Source organism: Scyliorhinus canicula, chromosome 12, assembly GCF_902713615.1.
Source record: "Scyliorhinus canicula chromosome 12, sScyCan1.1, whole genome shotgun sequence".
NCBI lineage: Eukaryota > Metazoa > Chordata > Chondrichthyes > Carcharhiniformes > Scyliorhinidae > Scyliorhinus > Scyliorhinus canicula.
Genome location: NC_052157.1, coordinates 42121242 through 42143568, shown reverse-complemented (window position 1 = coordinate 42143568; position 22327 = coordinate 42121242). Strand labels below are relative to the sequence as shown.

Genomic DNA, 22327 nt, shown 5'->3' with positions numbered 1-22327 from the left:
GTGTGAAGGTGAGTCCCAATTCTGGATTCAGGTGGTGGTTGGCTTATAACTGCAGTGTTGGTACAAAGAAATCCCAGTTCGGAGTTATGATCCAACTGTGAGTGCATCCTTAAATGCAGTTTTGTCTAAGTTGTCCAAATTCCAATTGGAGGTCTTGTTCATACTGAAGCTAATAGTGTGTTCGAAATCAGAAACAGATGGGAAAATATGCCTGCCATATCTCCTTAACATAATGTCCCAACTTAGAACAGTAGGATGTGTAATCCTTGTGGCCCAGTGCCATACATTGCATTTAATCCAAATCTCAGTGTCAACTGCAGATTCCCCATTATATACATTTTCCCTTTTGCATGATAGCTCAAAAGTTAATGAAAAAGGAAATTTGCCACGTTGTTCCAACAGTTACAATTTAATGTAGACTTTTTTTGGCAGAGAGGCTTAGTTTATAAATATCTTCACACACATTGCTATGATTAGTCAACAACTTAATTATTATTGTATCGTGCGACTACCAGGATGATGGAAGACAACTAAATGTCCAAAGATGTGCACGTTACAGGGATAGGACGGGGGTGCGGGCCTAGGTACTGTGCTCTTTTGGAGGGTTAGTGCTGACTCGATATGCCGGATGGCCTCCTATTGCACTTTAGAGATTCTATGGACCTGGATCTTTTATTGTCTGGCAATTCCTATGTTCTACATCAAGACTTAGCAGAAATTGTAATCGTCAACAAAATCCAAGATCAGTATAACCAAGTATAACCAAGACATAACTTGGTTACTCCTTGAAATTCCTCCTCCATCCCCGACGGGAGGCACCTTGTCTTAATTTTGTATATCTCTCCAGATGGCCAACATTTGGTAATGGATATGTGGACTCATGTCATGACTCACATTTGTGGTTAAAATGTACACTAAGTGTTATTATTTTTCACTGTCACATATGCTCAGGGACTTGTTTTCACTGAGTCATGACTGGAATATTTTATTGCTCCCCCCCCCCCCCACACACACACACACACACACACACACGCACACACACACACAAATGTCTGATCAGCACTGGAGAGAAAATTATGCAAAACCTTGCCGCCAGTTTAAAAATGTTCTGAAATCCAACCTGGAATAATAAATGCAGCAAATAATAGAGGAAACCTGAATTACTGCACACTGTGTATAAGGCAGCAACATGTTTGTTTACACAGGGGTTTACGTTGACTACATGCCCTCAAATGTCACGTTATTACCACAACATTGCTTTCTTGTATAACCAAACCCCAAAAATGTGAGGGAGATAACTGAATGCAAGTCTCCAAAAGGCTCTGGGAGCGGAAAAGGTTTCAAAAGATAATTCTAGAATGTGATGGGCTGAAGATTCCACCACCCGCCGCCAAATGGAGGATTTGGGAAGCAGTGAGTTTCCAAATGTAGAGTTCACCTCACAAATATCAGTCAGAATGTTAAAATGTTGGGCTTGATTCTCCGGTCGCCGATGCCGAAATCGCGTTCGGTGATCGGCCGGAGAATCAAAGTTCCCGACCAAATCGGGGGAGGGGGGGTGCCCCATTTACAATGCTCCGCCCCCTTCCAATGCGGTGTACTCAGAGTACGCCACGCGCCGTATTAAAAGCATCAGGACGTTGCCTGAAGCCTGCCCCCCCCCCCCCCCCCCCCGATGCCCCACCCCCAACCGGCGTGGGACATGTGTGGTCTCATCCATCGGGAAGTCGGCGTGCCTGCTGCGGACTCAGTCCAGCGCCGCCACAGTCGGAGGAGGAGGGCCTATCTGCGGGCAGGGGAGAGGCTGGGGGCACTGCGGGGGTTGGTCCGGGGTGCGCGAGCCGGCCAAAAGTGTGGACTATTTCACGGGCCGGGTCCGTGAGCGGCTGCTGCGATGTTGCATGCGCGGCCACGGACCCGGCAATTCTCCGGGCCGTATCGGCAGTGAGAGCCGGATGCTCTACGCTGCCTTCCTTCTCGCCCCCAGCAAAATCGGGAATCGGTGGCTGTTTTATGCTATTTGTTCTGAAGAAAAGCCGGCGTGGGGGACATAGCCCCAGAATTGGAGAATCCAGCCCGTTTTTAAAAAATAAGATCTGTGTAAGCTCTACGGTATTTTACTGTTTTGCAACAGCTCTCCATTGATGCACTATTAATTACGGCGAGACGAGAGTAGAGGGTAATCGAGGCTTTATTAAGCAGAGATGTGTAGCCTCCTGCAGCTGCTACCAGAATAGGAACAGCTCGGTGTGCACACACATTTATACTCCGCCTACTGGGCGGAGCCAGCAGGCAGAGATCTACCCCTGTACCTGTAGTACAGGAGCCTTACCGTATTACCTCTATTATACAATCAGTGGTGACTACCACATTCATAAGTGAAGTGAATACTTGTGATTTATGTGTGTGCTGTTATTAAACATTTATTCATGGTTAATTTTACTACTTTAGCAACCTGGGCCAGTATTCTCCCCTACCCGGCGGGGCGGTGGTTCCCGGCGTAGCAGAGTGGCGCCAACCACTCCGGCGTCGGGCCTCCCCAAAGGTGCGGAATCCTCGCCGATCGCCCCGCGCCCCCCAGGACCCCGTGTGCCTGATCCCGCCGCCACCAGAGGTGGTTCAAACTATGGCGGCAGGAGAGGCCTCTCTGCGGCGGGACTTCGGCCCATCGCGGGCTGGTGAATCGCCGCAGGGGTCTCGCCGATCGGCGTGGAGGGCACGCCAATCGGCGGGGTGTGATTCCCGCCCCCGCCAATTCCCGGGTGGCGGAGAATTCCAACCACGGCGGGGGCGGGATTTTCGCCGGTCCCAGGCGATTCTCCGACCCTGCGAGGGGTCGGAGAATTTCGCCGCTGATCCCTGCTTTGAAGCCTGAGATACACAGTATGCCTGAGAGTTATTTGTCAGTCTGTTGTAAAGTTTTGGTGTAATTATTGTCAGTTACTGTTCTGCCTCAGTATTGGAATGTGTAAAGCACTGTGGTATAAGTGGGTGTAGAATTAAGTTCCTTCAGTAGGGTATATTCTTATTAGTCAGACTTACTTAAAATGGCACCTTGGCACCTCTATGGGTGTTTTACTTGAATGTTGTAGCATTTGGTTTGGGATTTATTGCGAGATGTTACACTATAATCGGCTGACATCTCAGTGGCTGTGAAACATTATTTGAAGAGCAGGGGAGTCCTCCCCAGTATCCTGGCCAGTATTTCTCCCTCAACCAACAGCTGAAATCAGAGATTTGGTTATTACTCTCTGTACTGTTTGGGGGGGGGGGGGGGGCGAATGGTATACAAATTAATTGCCAAACTTAGCACATTACAATGGTGTCAAGACTTCAAATTGAGACATCCTGAGATTGTGAACAGCACAAAATAAAGTCTTTCTTTCCCAGACCAGTTTATGCATAACAGCATTCCCAGTTTGTAATAATTCCAGGAGGCATGGAATGAAAGGCCCAACCGGTTTATTTTAAACTGACGATGAAGCCGCCGCTACCGCGGCAACACAAAACAGATGTCCCAGCTCAGGACCATCAGGGGCTGCCCGTCCAGGTCTGGGAGCTACTCTTAAAGGTCCTGCTAACAAGCCCCAGCTGGGAGGGCCTCCACCCGCTCACCACTGGAACTCTTATTCTACGAAGGCCATGGGGCGGTCACCAGCGATCCCCCATGGTCCTTGTGAGGGTTATCACACAGTTCATAGAAAGCATGGACTATGTTTGTGTTATTAGTTTTGGCATGAGAAAAAATATCCTGAGTGTGGCTTGAGTTATTGATGGAATTTGCAGTGCTCGATCCACACATACAAAGCGAAGAGAGTCTTATATGCAGTTTAGCCTTCTAAAAGATTCTTTTTCCTGTTCACTAATTTTCTGAATAGGTTCTATGTGACGCGGTTTACCCATTTAATACTTGGAATATCTGATCTACATTAAATTTAGTGAGCAGGGAAAGATTGAGTCCCAAGTTGTGATGAACGTTTCAGTCCGGATATGAATGCTCATTTAATACCACAAACATATTTGTCAAGGCCGCACCACAGAAACAGGAAGCGCTGCCAGGTATCCGTAGTGTATTTCTGGATATCCCTATTTTTAGAATTCCAGTTTGAACCGTTGACTAGATTTAAAAATATCACATCAGTGCTGGAGAGTGCTCCAGATTCTTGAGACGTCAGGTGAAATGTAGCTGGGAAATGTAGTGTACTGCTACAAAATGAAACGCCGATTCATGAACCAGATGGGATTTTACGACAGCTGATTTTGGTTTCATGGTCATCATTAGACTTCTAATTCCAGATTCTTAATTGTCATGGTGGGTTTCGAACCTTGATCCCCAGAGCATTACTCTGGGTCTCTGGATTACTAGTCCAGTAAAAATGCCACTGAGCTGCTGTTGTAGGACAAGAGGAGATTATAGAGCTCGGAAATGGTGGACCCATGGAGGCATTTAAAAACGAGAGTGGAGTGGTGGTCAGGTTGAAGAAACTAGTAAATTTCAGCGAGTTTTTTATTATTCTCCAAAGTTTCCCATATCTTCCTCTGAGTTTATGATACCATGGCAAGAATTCTCCTGTCTTTGGGACTCTCTTTTCCCACTGGCAGCACCCCCCCCCCCCCCCCCCCCCTCCCCTTGCGGGTTTCGCAGTGACGTGGAGTGGTGTCAATGAGAAATAAGTGATATAATAAGCTAATATAAGTGCTCATTCAAAAATATAAATATATTTGTCATTGTTGCACCACAGAAACAATTGGTGGCTGTGCTTTCAGCTGTTTTGGCCCTCAGCAATGGAACTCTCTCACCTCAAACCTCTCAGTCCCTTCTGATCAGTCCATCAGTAATAGTGAAAACGCCAGAATCTATTAGGAATGTGATATTAGGCCACTGAGAAAATTATAATGTGATTGAACGGAATTAATATGAATTTATAAAAGGGAAGTTGTGTTTGACACACCTGTTAGAGCTTGTTGAGGTAGTAGAGGTGGATAAAGGGGAATCAGTGGAGGTGGTGTGGTTGGAATTTCTAAAAGCATTTGATAAGGTGCCAAACAAGGTTATCACACTAAGTTAGTGCTCATAGAATTGTGGGGAATATACTGTATTAACATGAATTGTAGACTGGTTAGCAGGCAGAAAATAGAGAGTACGAATGAATGGGTTATTTCTGGGTTGGCAGGCTTTAGCTAGTAGATTGGTGTTTGGGCCTCAACTATTTACAATCTATATCAGTGACTTAGGTGAGGGATGAGTTGAAAATTGTGCGTTTCTTTAACCCCTTCTCAGGTTGGGTATTCCCAAGCCCAAAGGAAAACTGGGCCCAAAGTTTTCAAGGAAACAAACTTTTTCCAGAAGCTGTGCAAGAGGGAACTTGATATAATTTAATATAATTCAAGGGGTACAGGTTTAAAAAATAAGGATTAAAAATAACTTGCTGGTATAGGTACAATTACAATTGTTGAAACACAACCGACAGGAGGGCTCCAAACTCTCAGGATTCAAAGAATGGATTTCAGAAAATGATATCACACCTTTTATTTCCTTGCATCTTCATTGAGCTGAATTACTTCTTAATTGTTTTCCCCACATTCTATAGGCGAGTAAATAGAATTTTAAACATTGCAATGCAGGCTCTCAGATAGCACGTATGTGCCAAATATCCTTGGGAAAATTATGGTCAGTTTCAAATCAAAGGTAATGCAAGAACTGCACATTGAGATTTTCAACAAGAGAGGAAACAAGAAAATTGTATTTGAATATCATTGCCCCCAAGTGGTTTTGTAATAGTATTGTGTGATAAACAGAAAATAAGGCAAGATGTATGCAGTTTTAAATAGAGGGGCTGGTTTAGCTCACTCGGCTAAATCGCTGGCTTTTAAAGCAGACCAAGCAGGCCAGCAGCACGGTTCGATTCCCGTACCAGCCTCCCCGGACAGGCGCCGGAATGTGGCGACTAGGGGCTTTTCACAGTAACTTCATTGAAGCCTACTCGTGACAATAAGCGATTTTCATTTGAGCTGGCCGGTTAGCTCAGTTGGTTAGAGTGTGGTGCTAATAACGCCAAGATCGAGGGTTCGATCCCCGTACGGGCCATATAGTTTGGGCAGCACGGTAGCATAGTGGTTAGCATCAATGCTTCACAGCTCCAGGGTCCCAGGTTCGGTTCCCGGCTGGGTCACTGTCTGTGCGGAGTCTGCACGTCCTCCCCGTGTGTGCGTGGGTTTCCTCCGGGTGCTCCGGTTTCCTCCCACAGTCCAAAGATGTGCGGGTTAGGTGGATTGGCCATGCTAAATTGCCCGTGGTGTCCTAAAAAGTAAGGTTAAGGGGGAGTTGTTGGGTTACGGGTATAGGGTGGATACGTGAGTTTGAGTAGGGTGATCATTGATCGGCACAACATCGAGGGCCTGTTCTGTGCTGTACTGTTCTAAATTCTAAATCTTTCAACATACTGCACACGTTTTTACATACGGTGTTCATCCTCTGACAGACAACGCGGTGATATTTTATGGGATGACCTTTTATTGGCACAATAGAAGGAAAAAGTGCAAACTCAGATGGTGAAACAAGCTGGTTACAGGGACAGAAAATCATTTCAAGAGGAGAACTGATAGTGTCAGAAAACAGGAGCTCAAATATCACCGCACCTGACTGAACAACATGGAATAGCAATTTTCAGCCCAGGCTATTGTTAAGAGGTAGATGTAGAGGAGCCAACACACCTCCTGGCCTTTATAATAATAATCTTTATTGTCACAAGTAGGCTTACATTAACACTGCAATGAAGTTACTGCAAAAAGCCCCTAGTCGCCATATTCCAGGCGCCTGTTTGGGTACACTGAGGGAGAATTCAGAATGTCCAATTTACCGAACAACACGTCTTTCGAGGCTTAGATCAAGTGAGAGAGGCCTGAATGATCTTCCAGTTCTGCTCTCATTTGCACTGAGCACCCGCAGGCTGAGCAAAGGCTCTCCCAATCCAGGATGGAGGAATGTGGGAAATCCAGCAGCTGATGGTGGGTGCCAAGCCCAAAACAAGCTGGAAGAGGAGAAGAGGCACCATGGGAGGGCCCAACGAGAGGTCAGCAACAGGACACAGAGGAGGATTGCTGCTCGATAAATATACATAGAAAGATTATCAGTGGTTATAACGACAAATACACAGAGCAGAATTACTGCTCCACAAATATACACAGCAAAATTACCAGCGGTTGTAACAACAACATAAACGGTTGTAACACAACAAAAGCATAATGCTACAGGCGTTGGAAATCTTCAATAAAAATGGCAAATGCTCAGCAAGTCGGGCAGCATGGGTGGAGAGAGAAGCAAAGTTAAGCATTTCAGGTCAATGACCTTTCATCAGAACTGCAACATGTTTGGATGTGACAGGTTTTGAGCAAGTACAGAGCCATGGACAAGGGAGAGGCAACAAACAAAAGGAAATGACAGGCGAGATTAAATGACAAAAAGGGACGATAGCACAAAGCACAAAAGAGGATAGTGAAGGAACAAAGGATGGGCCTATAGGTGGTGTAAATGAGTAGAACATGTTAACTGAGGATGCTGAAGGCCTGGTGCCACCAGGAAGCCCCTGCTGCACAGATTGGTGTTGTAAATTGCTCACTGTTCTTGCACCTAGATTAGAGCCACTCTTTGCATATTCAGATAGGTTGCTATCTGTTATTGGCTGGAGTGACTGTTTATTTGCAACTCGCTTGAAAGTTTCACCAGGCAGCTAATGGGGAGGATTTTTTTTCCCGTTTTCAACTCCCAAGCGCCTCATTTTCCCAACAGTAAGATCCCATAATTTTAATGATTTTCGCAAGGGTCAGAATGAACATGAAATTTCCTCCTTGCTCCACAAAAACCTTCCCACCCACTGCCAATTCCTCCCACCCTGCCTTCTGCAATTGCCCCTGCCTTTCTTCTCCAAAACCCTTTAAGGCCCTCCTTCAGGCTCAGCCTCGCACAAACCCCATCTGCTCCCAATTGGAGATATGAATGGAGTGAAAGTCATGAGGTTTCTATAAAGGGCCAGTCATATCCCCCACTTCACCATTGCCATTGAACCAGGAAATCAACCCTGGTTCAATGAAGAATGCAAGAGGGCATGCTAGGAGCAACACCAGACATACCTAAAAATGAGGTGTCAACCTGGTGAAGCTACAATACTGGTCTACATGTGTGCCAAACAGCATATCCAGCAAGTGATAGGCAGAGCTAAGTGATTCCTCAACCAACGGATCAGATTTAAGCTCTGCAGTCCTGCCACATCTAGCCTTGAATAGTGGTGGACAACTAAACAACTCACTGGAGGATGAGGCTCCACAAATATCCCCATCTTCAATGATGTGGGAGCCCAACAGATCTGTACAAATGATAAGGGTGAAGCAATTGCTACAATCTTCAGCCAGAAGAGCCAAGTGGATGATCCAATTCGGTGTGCTCTAGAGGTCACCAGCATCACAGATGCCAGTCTTCAGCCAATCTGATTCACTACACATTATATCAAGAAACGGCTGAAGACACTGGTTACTGTAAAGGGTATGGGTACTGATTATATTCCAGCAATACCCCTGAAGACTTGTGCTCCAGAACGTGCTGCACCCTCAGCCAAGCTGTTCCAGTACAGCTACAACACTGGCATCTACCCAGAAATGTGGAAAACGCCTAGGTATATCCTCAACACAAAAAGCAGAACAAATCCAACCCAACGAATTACCACCCCATCAGTCTACCCTCGATCATCAGTAAAGTGATAGAAAGGGTCATCAACCATGCTATCAAGTGGCACTTGCTTACCAATAATGTGCTCACAGATGCTCAGTTTGGTTCCACCAGGCTACTCAGCTCCTGACCTCGTTACAGCCTTCATTCACACATAGGCAAAATAACTGAACTTCAGAGGTGAGGTGAGGGCGGCGGCCCAGACATCAAGGCAGCATTTGATCGACTGTGACATCAAGGACCCCTCGCAAAACTGAAGTCAATGGGAATCAGGGAAACCTCTCTGCTGGTTGGAGTCATACCTAGCATAAAGGAAGATGGTTGTGGTTGTTGGACGTCAGTCCTCTCAGCTCGAAGACATCACCGCAGGAGTTCCTTATTGTTGTGTCCTAGGTCCATTAATCTTCAGCTGCTTCATCAATGACTTCCCTTCCAACATCAGGTCAGAAGTGGGGATGTTTGCTGATAATTGCACAATATCCAGCATCATTCGTAACCCTCAGATACTGGAGCAGTTCTGTCTAACTGTGGCAAAACCTGGACAATATCCAGGCTTGGACAAACAAGTGGCAAGTAACATTCACGTCACACAAGTGTCAGGCAATGACCATTTCTAACAAGAGAGGACCTAACCATCACTCCTTGATAGTCAATGACATTACCATAGCTGAAACCCCCATTATCAATATCCTGGGGGTTACCATTGACCAGAAACTGGACTGGACTATCATATAAATACTGTGGCTGCAAGAACAGGTCAGAGGCAAGGAATCCTGTGGTGAGTAACTCATCTCCTGACTCCCCAAAAACTGTCCACAATCTACAAGGCAGCAATCAGGACTGTGATGGAATACTCTCCACTTGCCTGGATGAGAGCAGCTCCAACAACACTCAAGAAGCTTAACTCCATCCAGACCAAAGCAGCCGGCTTGATTGGCACCCCATCCACAAACATTCACGCCCTCCACCACTGATACACTGTGGCAGCCATGTGCACCATCTACAAGATGCACTGCAGGAACATACCAAGACTCCTTAGAAAACATATTTCAAACCCACAGCCACGACCATCTAGAAGGACAAGGTCAGAGATACATGGTACACCACCCCCTGGCAGTTCCCTCCCAAGCCACTCACCATCCTGACTTGAAAATATATTGCCGTTCCTTCATTGTCGTTGGTTCAAAATCCCAGTAACAGCATTGTGAATGTACCCCAGCACATGATGTGGAGATGCCGGCGTTGGACTGGGGTGAGCACAGTAAAAAGTCTTACAATACCAGGTTAAAGTCCAACATGTTTGTTTCAAACACTAGCTTTTGGAGCACTGCCCCTTCCTCAGCGATTTGGGGGGACCTGTCAGTGATCGGGGGTGGGGTGGGGGGGGGGGGGGGGGGCGGCGCACAGTAGTGTTACTCTAAGATTGAGGTGCCTTTACAAAGGTACCCCAATCTCTGAGGATCTGGCACTGCCAACTTCTTCGGGTCCCCACGATTCACCCTGACTGTAATTTCTAAGTGTGGATGGATTGTGATGTGGATCGCACTAATCCACTCGGCGGGAATCACACCTTGTTTCCTGCCGGAGACCACATTTGGAAATTTTTTCAGAAAAATGCACCCAGTGTCTCTGGGTTGAAAGATGTAGATGATGTTTGAAGCTATATTCTGATCATTAGGAAAATTATAACTTTGTCGGTTAACCAATCATTTTTCGCCGATTTAATCTATTATCACTGCGTAACAGTGTTTCCAAAGCTTTATCAATATAGAACCCAGGATCATCCTGAATCTTAATTAAATTATGATGTGGAGATGCCGGCGTTGGACTGGGGTGGGCACAGTAAGAAGTCTTACAACACCAGGTTAAAGTCCAACAGGTTTGTTTCAAACACGAGCTTTCGGAGCACTGCTCCTTCCTCAGGTTAATTAAATTAGCCCCCAAAATAAAAGCATCTCACTATTCATAATAAACAAGATGAATAAACGATGAAATTGCAGTAAAAGATTCATCTTTAAAACATTGTAACACCCATATTAAAAAATTGTTTCATATTGTAACATGAACGTTGGAAAGTTATCAAATAGACTATTAGATTAACTTGGATGTCATGGATTTGATGATTTAAATTGTGAGAATGGCCTCCGATGGAATCACCTTCATTTAGTTTTAATTGATCGTCTGTTGTAACTGGCGACACTTTCACAGTTGCTGCTTTTGGATTTTCTGCCTGTAAAAGAGCAACGTTGAGATTGCATGAGAGTCTCCTTTGCATATGAAATAGATTCACAGAATTGATTTGAGTCAGTAATAAATAATGCATTTATGAGCTGGGCTCCACTGGTTTGATAACCATTTCACCTAATAGAATAATAAAATCTCAATATATTTTCTTTCACGCTATGATTCTTGCCGGTTTTTCAAGATCATGGGAACATGGGGAACCATGGGAACTTTAATTCCACATCAATATTTGGAGAACTTGCAGATTGCAATCTCGTGAGATGTTGCGATATAAGTCCTGCCCAAAATGGGCGGGGTCACTTTTTGGCAAACCTGCATGTTAGAGCGAGGCAGTTCGCCATACTCTAATGTGCAGATTCCCGAGGCATCTTAGGGTTTGGCATTCAGCCACTTCGCCTCAGTGATTTCGGGTGAGTGCTGTTCAGCACTGGTCCCCACAAATGGGGACCAGATGGAATGGCACTCATAGGAGGCCCCATGAGGATCATAGGCCCCAAGCTGCATGCCCTTTTGGCAGTAGGGTGCCCTGGCACTGCTGGTGCCACCTGGGCACCCTGACAGTGCCAGCTTGGCATCAAGGCAGTGCCATCTGGGTGAAAGCCTGACACTGCCAAGGTGCCCAGGTCACAGTACTGGCTAGAAGGGCACTGCCAAGGTGCCAAGCTGCCATTTTTTGTGCATGTGCGCAATCGGCCGGGGTTGCCTGGCATGGGTGTTTGGGGGAGGGGGGGAGAAAGGGACCCTCTTATACTGTGTTCTGGCTGGGGTGAGGTTGGGGATCGTTTTGGGGGCCTTGGTGATTGGGCCGCCACGATCTCTTGCTAGGATGGAAAGTACCGGCGAGTAGAACTTAGCTTCCCACGGTACAAAATGAGGCGATGTACAGCCTCGGCTGTGCATACCCTGTTCAGGCCCTTTATTCGATGCAAGTCACGTTAAATAGCCATGTGTTTCTTGGCTGTGTGAGCACCGGGAAACACATGGCTAAACGCTAGGGGACTTTTTTGGGCTGTGGGGTATTTCTCACCGGTTTAGCCCACACTCGATTCCCGGCTGGGTCACTGTCTGTGTGGAGTCTGCACGTCCTCCCCCTGTGTGCGTGGGTTTCCTCCGGGTGCTCCGGTTTCCTCCCACAGTCCAAAGATGTGCAGGTTAGGTGGATTGGCCATGCTAAATTGCCCGTAGTGTCCTAATAAAAGTAAGGTTAAGGGGGGGGGTTGTTGGGTTACGGGTATAGGGTGGATACGTGGGTTTGAGTAGGGTGATCATGGCTCGGCACAACATTGAGGGCCGAAGGGCCTGTTCTGTGCTGTACTGTTTAATGTTCTATGTACTTCGAATTTTCTTCAGCATTGGAGAGCTGAACTCAGACATCAGGCCGCCACCTGTGGGCAATGACACACCCCACGCACATGGGAACTACCCCACACCCTGCTAAGATGTCCCTGGGGACCTCCCATCTTCAGGCAACCCCCCCCCCCCCACCCCCAGCTCCTTTACAGCACTCCCCAACCTACCAGAAGCCGTTACTTATCTGCCCTGTCCAACTCCAGGACCCGTGGCAGTGCCACGGTGCCTACGTTCCAGGGAGAGGGCCAGGGGCGACCTGCAGTGTCCCTCACCACCCAGGGGCCTCCAATGCCCTGAGAGGCCCCCCCCCAGGTGCTGCTTCATCTGGTCCACGTTCTTGTGGACCACTAATGATCGGCATCCAGGTAGTTCGAGGGATGTGCTAGATCCCGGGTAGGTAGGCACTCATAAAAGTAGCTCTTAAAACCTACAGAAATAGGTTTTAAGAGCTACTTTTATGAGTGCCATATTGTTCCGCCCCTTTTGGGCGGAGTTCCGATTCCGACGCCTCGTTGAGCATGGGTAGATCCCCGTGGTGCAAAGGCTGCAGGGAAGCCCGCAGGAGGCCTCTGCCGGGATTTATCGGCCGCGTGTACTCTTGTTCGAACGCAACGTGGCCACTAGACGTGCTCCTCGTGTTGTTTCTCAATCCTAATCCAGTCTTCATCAGCTCGGCATTTGTGAAAGCCTGGTGCCTATATTTATGGGGAGGCAGGAATGAAGTGATGGTGGTGAGTGATATCTGAGGAGGCAGGGACGGAGTGGTGAGGGAGTGGGTGGAGGGGAGGCCCTGTGGGCCAAATTCACAGAAATGTTAGTCAAGTGCAGGTCCTGCTGAGAAATGTCCAGCGCTCAGGGGACCCAGTGGCTGAAGGGAGGCTAAAAAGTCCATATTTAACCCCTTCTCCACAGTTCCTTACATTATTAAAACAAATCTGATGAGGTTGGCTGATTGACGGAGGGAACGGCCATTGCCAGTTAGCTGCAACTAGAGAGCGAAGAGTGGAGAGGCGAGATTATGGATCACAGGGGTGGTTGAGGATGGTGGTGCGCGTTGCTTTTTTGATCATGGGAAGGAGAACACTTTGGCTTGAGGAGCCCTGTGGAAGCAGTCGTGTCGCTCTTCGCCCACTAGCAATGCTGGAAATTTACTTATCTCTGGGCCTGGTTGTTTATGCCTCTCTCAGCTGCTGGCATTTCCCCATCCCTGGAAAATCCACACCACATTCCTGGAAAGCCGAGACCACAGAGCTTAACCATGAAAGTGATCAAATTTGAAGCACACAGCCTCATTAGCATACTTAAAGGACACGCATTTGCCTCCAGGGTAGATTGGTCACCCACCTCCACTAAAACAGAAAGTCAGTAGGTTCTGGACCTCTGAAATGTTAAGCCTGTCTCTTGTGAAGAGGGGTTAAAATTACACCCTCTATGCAGAAAATATAATGGAGACCCAGGACAGAGGTTCCGGGGAAGGTAAGTAAGGAATTGGATTAGGATGTGACTGGGAAAGTCCACAATTGGGAGCTGAATCCTGGGACAAGAGAATAAGTTGTTCTCCTTGCAAGCAAGCAGGAGCTCCTCCAGTCACACAAGTTTAGAAGCTTCAAAAATAAACTTAGCTGGCCCTCCTCTGACTAGGATCTCAGTGATGGCTGGGTATTGTGACAGGTTTGATAAGGTCCAGCTCAGGGCTAAAATAGTATGTCTATTCCAATGACTTCAGGGCTCGACTTTGCTGTTTGAATTAGGCTCCCGGTCCTCTGCGACAATTGTTCTAAGTGTGCCTGATTTCAGGATAGTTGAAATAGTAGGATCCTGAGAGACTTTTTTTCTCCCCACCAACCCTATACCGACACCAACTATCTTAAACCCCCTACGCTCATTCCTCCCAAGCAGGGATAGGGCATGAATATTCCTGTTCGTTTCTCTTTGGTACTAATGAACATGTGCAAGTTTCTGTTGATGGCGATAATCATGCTAAGCCCTCTTCTCTTGTTCAACAGATCGACGAGCTCCCAGAGGGAGCTGTGAAGCCACCAGCAAATAAATATCCTATTTTCTTCTTTGGGACTCATGAGACGTAAGTACATTTAATAGAAAAAAAGGATGACAGTGATCAATGTTGTGCATTTTGTGACATGACAGAGACTCAGTGTTACAAAAGTGGATCTAGGCTGTTAATTGTCCAAATAGATCTGAAGAAGCCCTTTTGCAAGAAATTCTAGCCAAGTATATCAGGCTTGCAAGCCCCAAAACAAATAATGTACAGCTAGAGGATTCAGATTTTGAGTTAACTAGTGTTTGTCGAGTGATAAATATTGATTTGTGGAGAGTGCAGATATATTTATATTGAATAAGAATTGTTCTGGTTCTTTCAATAACTCTTTCAGGAATTTCTATTTTTATAATCATATGGGGAAATTCCACAAGTTCTCACTGTTGGCACAGAGCCTTGCCTGCTGGGAGAGTATGTTGGGAGGTTGGTCACCTATCCCCTCCTGATTTGGTGGTGTGTTACAGTTCTCTTGGGTCGACCAAGTTGTTGTGGCAACATGCATTTTTTCTTGTAGGTTTTTTTAAAAACGCATTTTATTCAAGCTTGTATCAAAGTAGATAACAGCAAATAAACATCCCGGGAAACATTCTTCCCAACAATCAACAACACAGTTTGTACATATTTTTCTCCTTTTTCACCCCCCCTCCGCATCACCCAACGCCCCCCACACCCTTGCGACGAACAGCTCCTCAAACACGCTCACAAACATCCCCCACCTTTTCTCAAACTCCCCTGCTGAGCCCCTTAACTCATACTTTATCTTCTCTAACTGCAGGAAGTCATACAGGTCACCCAACCATGCTGCTACCCCCGGTGGCGATGCCAACCGCCACTCCAGCAAAATTTGTCGTCGTGCAATCAGAGAGGCGAAAGCCAAGACATCGGCCTTCCTCCTCTCCATGAGCTCCGGCTTCTCTGAAACCCCATATATCGCCACCAAAGGGTCCGGGTCCACTCCCTCCTCCACTATCTTGGCTAAGACCACGAACACTCCCGCCCAGAATCTTCCCAATTTTTCACAACCCCAAAACATGTGCGCATGATTCGCTGGCCACCGCCCACAACTCTCACACTCATCTGCTACCCCTGAAAGAACCCACTCATTCTCGCCCGAGTCATATGCACCATGTGCACCACCTTAACACCTTAAACTGTATCAGGCTGATCCTTGCTCAAGAGGAGGTCCCGTTTACCCTTCGCAGTGCCTCACTCCATACTCCCCAATTGATCTCCATTCCCAACTCTGCTTCCTATTTCTCCTTGATCTTCACCACCTGCTCGCCTGCCTGCTCCCCCAGCCACTTATATATATCCCCAATTCTTCCCTCCCCTTCCACATACGGAAGCAGCAATCACTCCAGCAGGGTGTATCACGGGAATGTAGGGAACCCCTTCCAGACCTTTCGTGCAAAGTCCCTAACCTGTAGATACCTGAACTCACTACCCCTCGGCAGCTCTACCCCCCTTAGCTCTTCCAGACTGACGAACCCTACCTCCAAATACAAATCCTTCACCTTAACCAGCCCCACTTCTCTCCACCTCCTGTATATACTATCCACCTCCTCTCTCCCCCCCCCAGCTCAAACCCATGATTCTCGCACAGCGGCGTTAGCACCGACATCCCTTCCACCCTAAAATGCCTCTTCAGCTGATTCCATATCTTCACCGTGGACTGCACCACTGGGCTCCCTGAATACCTACTTGGAGCCATTGGCAATGCTACCTTCACCATAGCCCTCAATCTAGACCCCTTACAAGATTCCTCCTCCATCCTAACACACTCTACCCCTTCTCCTTCACACCACCGCTGCACCTTGTCCACATTCGCCTCCCAATAATAATAATAAAGCAAGTTTGGCAACACAAACCCCCCCGCTACCTCTGCCTCTGTAGCAGGGTCCTCCCCACCCTTGGCACCTTCCCCGCCCATACAAAGTCAGAAATGATTCTGTCCACTTTCCGAAAAAAGGCCTTTGGTATAAGGATCGGTAGAACTTGAAAGATAAACAAGAACTTCGGCAGAATATTCATTTTCACCACTTGGACCCTCCCCGCCAACGTTAAGTGCAATGTATCCCACCTCTTAAGATCCTCCCTGCCTCCTCCACCAGCTTTGTTAAGTTCCACTTATGGAGCCCCGTCCATTCCCTCGCTACCTGAATCCCCAAGAACCTAAACCTATCCCTCGCTACCGTAAATGGCATCTCCCCTAAATTAGCCCGCTGTGCCAGCTCCTTCACTGGGTATACCTCGCTTTTCCCTACATTCAGCTCGTATCCCGAGAACCCTCCAAACCTCCCCAACAGGCCCATAACTTCCCATAATCTCCAATGGATCCGAAACATACAGCAAGAGGTCATCGGCATAGAGTGACACCTGATGCTCCCCCTGTCCCCTCATTATCCCCTGCCACTCTGCCGACTCCCTGAGAGCCATCGCCAATGGCTCTATGGCCAGCGCAAACAGCAGCGGTGACAGTGGGCACCCCTGCCTCGTACCCCTGTGTAAGTCAAAGCTTTGTGAGCTCATATCATTCGTCCTCACCCTCGCTCTTGGCGCCACATTCAGCAACCGCACCCATGCCACAAATCTCGGCCCAAACCTTCCCAAAACTTCGAACAAGTGCCGCCACTCCACCCGATCAAATGGTTTCTCTGCGTCCATGGACACCACCACCTCCAGTACCAGAGCTCTCGACGGATTCATCACCACATTCAACAGCCGTCTTATATTACTTGCGAGCTGTCTGCCCTTCACGAAGCCTGTTTGATCTTCTGCAACCACCCCGGGACACAATCCTCCATCCACCCTGCCAACAACTTAACCAATGCTTTCACATTTGTGTTCAATAGTGATATGGGTCAATACGACCTACATTCCACTGGATACTTCCCTTTTTTGGGGATTAGTGTGATTACTGCCTGCCTGCTTCATCGTCTCCAGCAGCACCCCCTTCTCCAGTGCTTCAATAGATCCAGCGCTTCAACAAACGCCCCCAACAGATGTGGTGCCAGGTCCACCGCAAATTTCCTTAAAAACTTGACATCCGGACAAGGGGGCTTGTCGGACTTCATACGCATGATAGTATCGAGCACCTCGCTAAGCCCCAGGGGCTCCTCCAACGCCTGCCTCTTTGCTTCCTCCACCTGGGGAAATTCCAGCTCGTCCAGAAACCACCACATGTCCCCCTCCACTCCTCGTGGGTCCGCCTCATAAAGTCCCTGGTAATACTCTCTAAATTCCTTATTTATCTTCCCTGGCTCTGACACCACATCCCCAGCCCCAGTCCGGATCTTCAATATTTCCCTGGACGCACGGCCTGCCTCTGCAGCTGGTGAGCCAGCATGCGACTCGCCTTCTCCCCATACTCGTACTGCACCCCTCTTGCCCTACGCAGTTACCCTACCGCCCTCCCCGTTGTCAGCCTGTCAAATTGCCCCTGCAACTTTTTCCTCCTCGCCAATCCCTCCACGGTGGGCACCCTTGAATATTCACTGTCCACCTCCACTATCTCGCTCACTAGATGGTCATGTTTCCCCTCCTTTCCATACTCGCATGAAACGTAAATGAGATAATTTCTCCCCGGGCCACTGCCTTCAGTGCTTCCCAAAAAATTCCCGCCGACACCTCCCCATTCTGATTGAACTCCATATAATCAATAGTCGCCAACCGCACCTTATCACAAAAACCTCCATCCGCCAACAACCACGAGTCAGACCTCCACCCCAGACTCTGCTCTTGTCCCGTACTGAACCGAATATCCAGCCAGTGGGGTGCATGGTCCGAGATACCAATTCCCGAATACTCTTCCCCGTCCACTCCAACCAAAATCTCCCGACTCACTATGAAGTATTCAATCCTCGAATACACCTTATAGACATAGAACAGTACAGCACAGAAAAGGCCCCTCGGCCCTCAATGTTGTGCCGAGCCATGATCACCCTACTCAAACCCACGTATCCACCCTATACCCGTAACCCAACAACCCCCCCCCCCCCTTAACCTTACTTTAATTAGGACACTACGGGCAATTTAGCATAGCCAATCCACCTAACCCGCACATCTTTGGACTGTGGGAGGAAACCGGAGCACCCGGAGGAAACCCACGCACACAGGGGGAGGATGTGCAGACTCCACACAGACAGTGACCCAGCCGGGAATCGAACCTGGGACCCTGGAGCTGTGAAGCATTTATGCTAACCACTATGCTACCCTGCTGCCCCGACGTGTGAAAAGAAGGAATACTCCCTTCCCCCTGGGTTCTGAAAGCGCAATGGATCCACCATACCCATCCTCTCCATAAACCCCCCCAGCTCCCTTTCCATTCGTACCCTACCCATAGACCTAGGGCTCGATCCAACTGGTACGTGGCCAAATCCGGGATTGCTGCCAGCAACCCCCTCATAAAACCCACATCATCCCAATTTGGGGCATACACATTTACCAACACTACCGGTGCCCCTTCCAATACCCCACTCACAATCGCATATTTCCCACCTGGATCCCTCACCCTTCACACTCACGAATCCCATTTTTTTGCTCATTAAAATCGCCACACCCCTCCATTTCAAATCAAACGCCGAGTGAAAAACCTGCCCGACCCACCCCTTCCTTAACCTAACCTGGTCCTTCACACGGAGGTGTGTCTCCTGCAAAAAGACAACCCCCGCTTTCAAGCTCCTGTGGTGTGCGAACACCCGCGACCTTTTAACCGGCCCAGTCAGTCCCCGGACGCTCCACGTTACCAACCTTACCGGAGGCTTCCGCCTCCAGTCCCCTCTACCGTCCGTCATCTTCCCCTCTTAACTCCTGCCCCTTTAATTCCACTCTGTACCTACCCCATCCCAGATAACCCCTTTCTTTGCCCTTGATCATGTCATCTCTCACCCACTGCCGCATTGCAGAAACCCCCGCTTTTCCCCTTCCCCTTCTTCCCCCCCCCCCCCCCCCCCACTTCCCCTTTCCCCTCTCCCCCGGTCACCCCTCTTGGCCTTCTCCCCCACCACCTCATTTCCGTTCACCAGCAAAACCTGCTAGCACGGCTGCCCTTACTCAAAGGCACATCCTAATGACCTCCCCCTCCCTCTCCTCCCTCCCACTCCTCAGCTCAAAGAAGAAGGCCTCCTGCTGGCCTTACCCTCCCCCACCCAAACAAGGACTTATCCTGAACTCCAGGTAGCCTTCTCCAAAAGCAAACAAACAGATGTGAAACACCAACAGTCCCATAAAACAGGAGGCGGATGGGAACATCCATCCCCACATACGTTTTTCACCCCTACAACTCATTGCAATCTCAACCTTGAACAGACCCCCCCCCCCAACACAAAAAAAGGCAAAAATCCCCCAATCCCTACACCAACTTCAAACATGCTCCCGACCATTACATAGTGCCAGCACCCCGGTTCCCAAGCATTGTCCACTCAGTTCTCCTGCAGTTTATGCTCCTTAATGAAGTCTTTGGCCGCTTTTGGGGTCTCGCAATAATACTCCCGGCCTCCTGGTCACCCAGAATGTTGGCGGGTAGAGCACCCCAAACTTGATCTGCTGCCGGTACAGCACCGCCTTGGCCTTGTTGAAACCTGCCCGCCGTTTTGCCAACTCGGCTCCGATGGCCTAATAAATCTGGACATTATTTCCCTCCCAGTCGCAGCTACGCTTCTCCCTGGCCCTCCGTAGAATTTTCTCTTTGTCCACAAATTTATGGAGTCACACAATCACCGCCCGTGGAGGCTCCCCAGCTCTAGGCTTTTGCCTCAGAGACCCATGCGCTCAGTCCACTGCAGGTGCCTTATCTGGCACCCCTTCTGCCATCAGTCCCGCCAGCATCCTCGAGACGTACCTCGTGGCACTCACACCTTCCACTCCTTCAGGCAGGCCCACTATTCGCAAGTTCTGTCTTCTCGAGGTATTCTGCTCCTCAACCTTTGCCCTCAGCATTTTACAAAGGTCTCTTGGGATCCCCACTTCCGCCTCCGGAGCCACCACACGATCGCTGTGGTCCAAGATCATTCCTTCAATCTCCCGACTCTGTGTCCCCTGCACCTCTAAACACCTCTTCATCTGCTCCAAAGTACTATTCAGAGATGCCACAGCTTCTGCAATGGCCTTTGTGTGATCCTCATGCATTTCTTTCCTCTGTTCATGGAATTCCTCCTTAATGAAAATCATCAGTTCCTGTATCTGGGGTCTTACAGCTTGCCCCTCCCCCGCCTGCTTGCTGGAAGAGACTGTCTGTGAAGCACAAAACTGTTCCAACTTTCCAGCCAAACCTCTCACTGTTTTCTGCCAGGTCCGGTGATCAGAAGACATACCATTCCAGGGGTAACCTACTGCTCTCACATTCGCCTACGCCTTTTCATCAAAATTCCACCCGGATCTGGGGAAAAAGAGCCCTTTTCTGTGACTGAACAGGAACAGCCCTTTATGTGACCAATCATTCCATGGTCACAAGCGGAAGTCACTTATACTTGTAGGTTGTAGTCTGGAGCTGTTAACAGTCACGGTAGAGGCGGCAATGTCTTTTGTTTTTATTTATTACTGCTGCTTTAAAATAATCTTGTGTTCACCAGTAAAATCCCTGCAAAATTTTTATTTGGCAAGGTCTAAAGGTTGTTTCCAATTAGAGTTAGAGAGCAGAATCAGATAATACCACAATGCAGAAGAGGCGCTTCAGCCCATTGAGTTTGCACTGACACATGAATGGCCCTGACCTGCCCACCTAATCCCGCTTGCCAGCACTTGGCCCATAACCTTGAATGTTTTGGCCTCCCAAGTACGCATCCAGGTACCTTTTAATGGATGTGAGGCATCCCACCTCTATCACCTTTCCAGGCAGTGCATTCCAGAGCGTCACCACTCTCTGGGTACAAAGGATTTCCTCAAATCCCCCCAAACACCCCTCACTTTGAACTTGTTACCCCTCGTAACTGACCCTTCAAGAAAGGGGAACAGCTGTTCCCTATCCACCATGTCCATGCCCCTCATAGTCTTTTACACCTCAATCAGGTCACTCCTCAGTCTTCTCTGCTCTAGACAAAACAACCCAAGCCTATCCAACCTCTCTTTATAACTTAAATAAATGTTCCATCCCAGGCAACATTCTGATGAATCTTCTCTGCACACCCGCCAGTGCAATTACATCTTTCTTATAATGTAGCCACCAGAATTGCACACAGTATTCTAGCTGTGGCCTCACCAAAATTCCTGCAGCACCATCATGACCTCCCTGCTTTTGTAATGAATGCCCCGATTGATAAAAGTGAGTGTCCCTGTGCTTTTTTAATCACATTATTAACCTGCCCTTCTGCCTTCAGAGATCTATGGTGTTATGGGAGAGGCGTTTTCAAACCCCAAAATGTATCATGGAGTTCAACCAACCTCCCCCTTTAATGTATTTTTGCTTTTCCAGCACACGGCTTGTTCTCCAGGTGTGGTATTACAATTATGGACACGTGGGTTTTTAAACACAAAACAATGTTTATTCCATGAATTCAACTTAACCTTTTAACTAAACATTGGATCACTCAACACCCCTTACTTCAAGGATAACCCTGAAAATAATACAACACTAAATATTCCTTCACTTGTTCCTTTAAACATCCAAGAGACTTAACACCTTTAAACAGAAACACATCAGGTTAAAGACATTACTATTATGAGTTTAAATCACCCAAATGATTCAGAGATAGTCTTTCATGGCAGAGATCACAGCAGATCCAGCTCACTGCAAACACAGACACACCCAAGCTCTTTTTCCCAAAACTGGCTTTCTCCTTTGAAACAGCTCACAGCAAACCAGCCAGGCACTTTTCAGCTGCGCTCTCTCAAACTGAAACTAAAAGCAGAAGTGAGCTCAGCTCCCCCCACCCTCTAACATCATTTCAGTAATATGAGCTGCTCCATTTCTTAAAGGTACATTGCTTAAACATCCATTTCTTAAAGGTACTCTTACA

At 48.0% G+C, this 22327-nt stretch overlaps 2 protein-coding genes and 1 non-coding gene across 6 annotated transcripts in view; 2 read left to right on the top strand and 1 right to left on the bottom strand.

The window, feature by feature from the left end:
* Positions 1-22327, bottom strand: part of LOC119974214 (transmembrane 6 superfamily member 1-like) — a 148094-nt gene that overhangs the window by 1424 nt on the left and 124343 nt on the right. For 2 of the 3 annotated variants that reach the window (XM_038812961.1, XM_038812964.1), the window contains exon 10: positions 10880-10952. In XM_038812961.1, the coding sequence (XP_038668889.1) occupies positions 10880-10952 (73 nt within the window). Of the gene's footprint in view, positions 1-10716; positions 10953-22327 lie in introns of those variants that run through there. The other variant, XM_038812960.1, reaches the window with a different exon arrangement.
* LOC119974215 (hepatoma-derived growth factor-related protein 3-like) overlaps positions 1-22327 on the top strand; it is a 108798-nt gene that overhangs the window by 45222 nt on the left and 41249 nt on the right. For both annotated transcript variants that reach the window (XM_038812965.1, XM_038812966.1), the window contains exon 2: positions 14323-14399. In XM_038812965.1, coding sequence (XP_038668893.1) covers positions 14323-14399 — 77 coding nt within the window. The remainder of the gene's footprint in view (positions 1-14322; positions 14400-22327) is intronic.
* On the top strand, positions 6015-6088 carry trnai-aau. Its single transcript has one exon. It is a non-coding gene; the product is annotated as a tRNA-Ile (tRNA).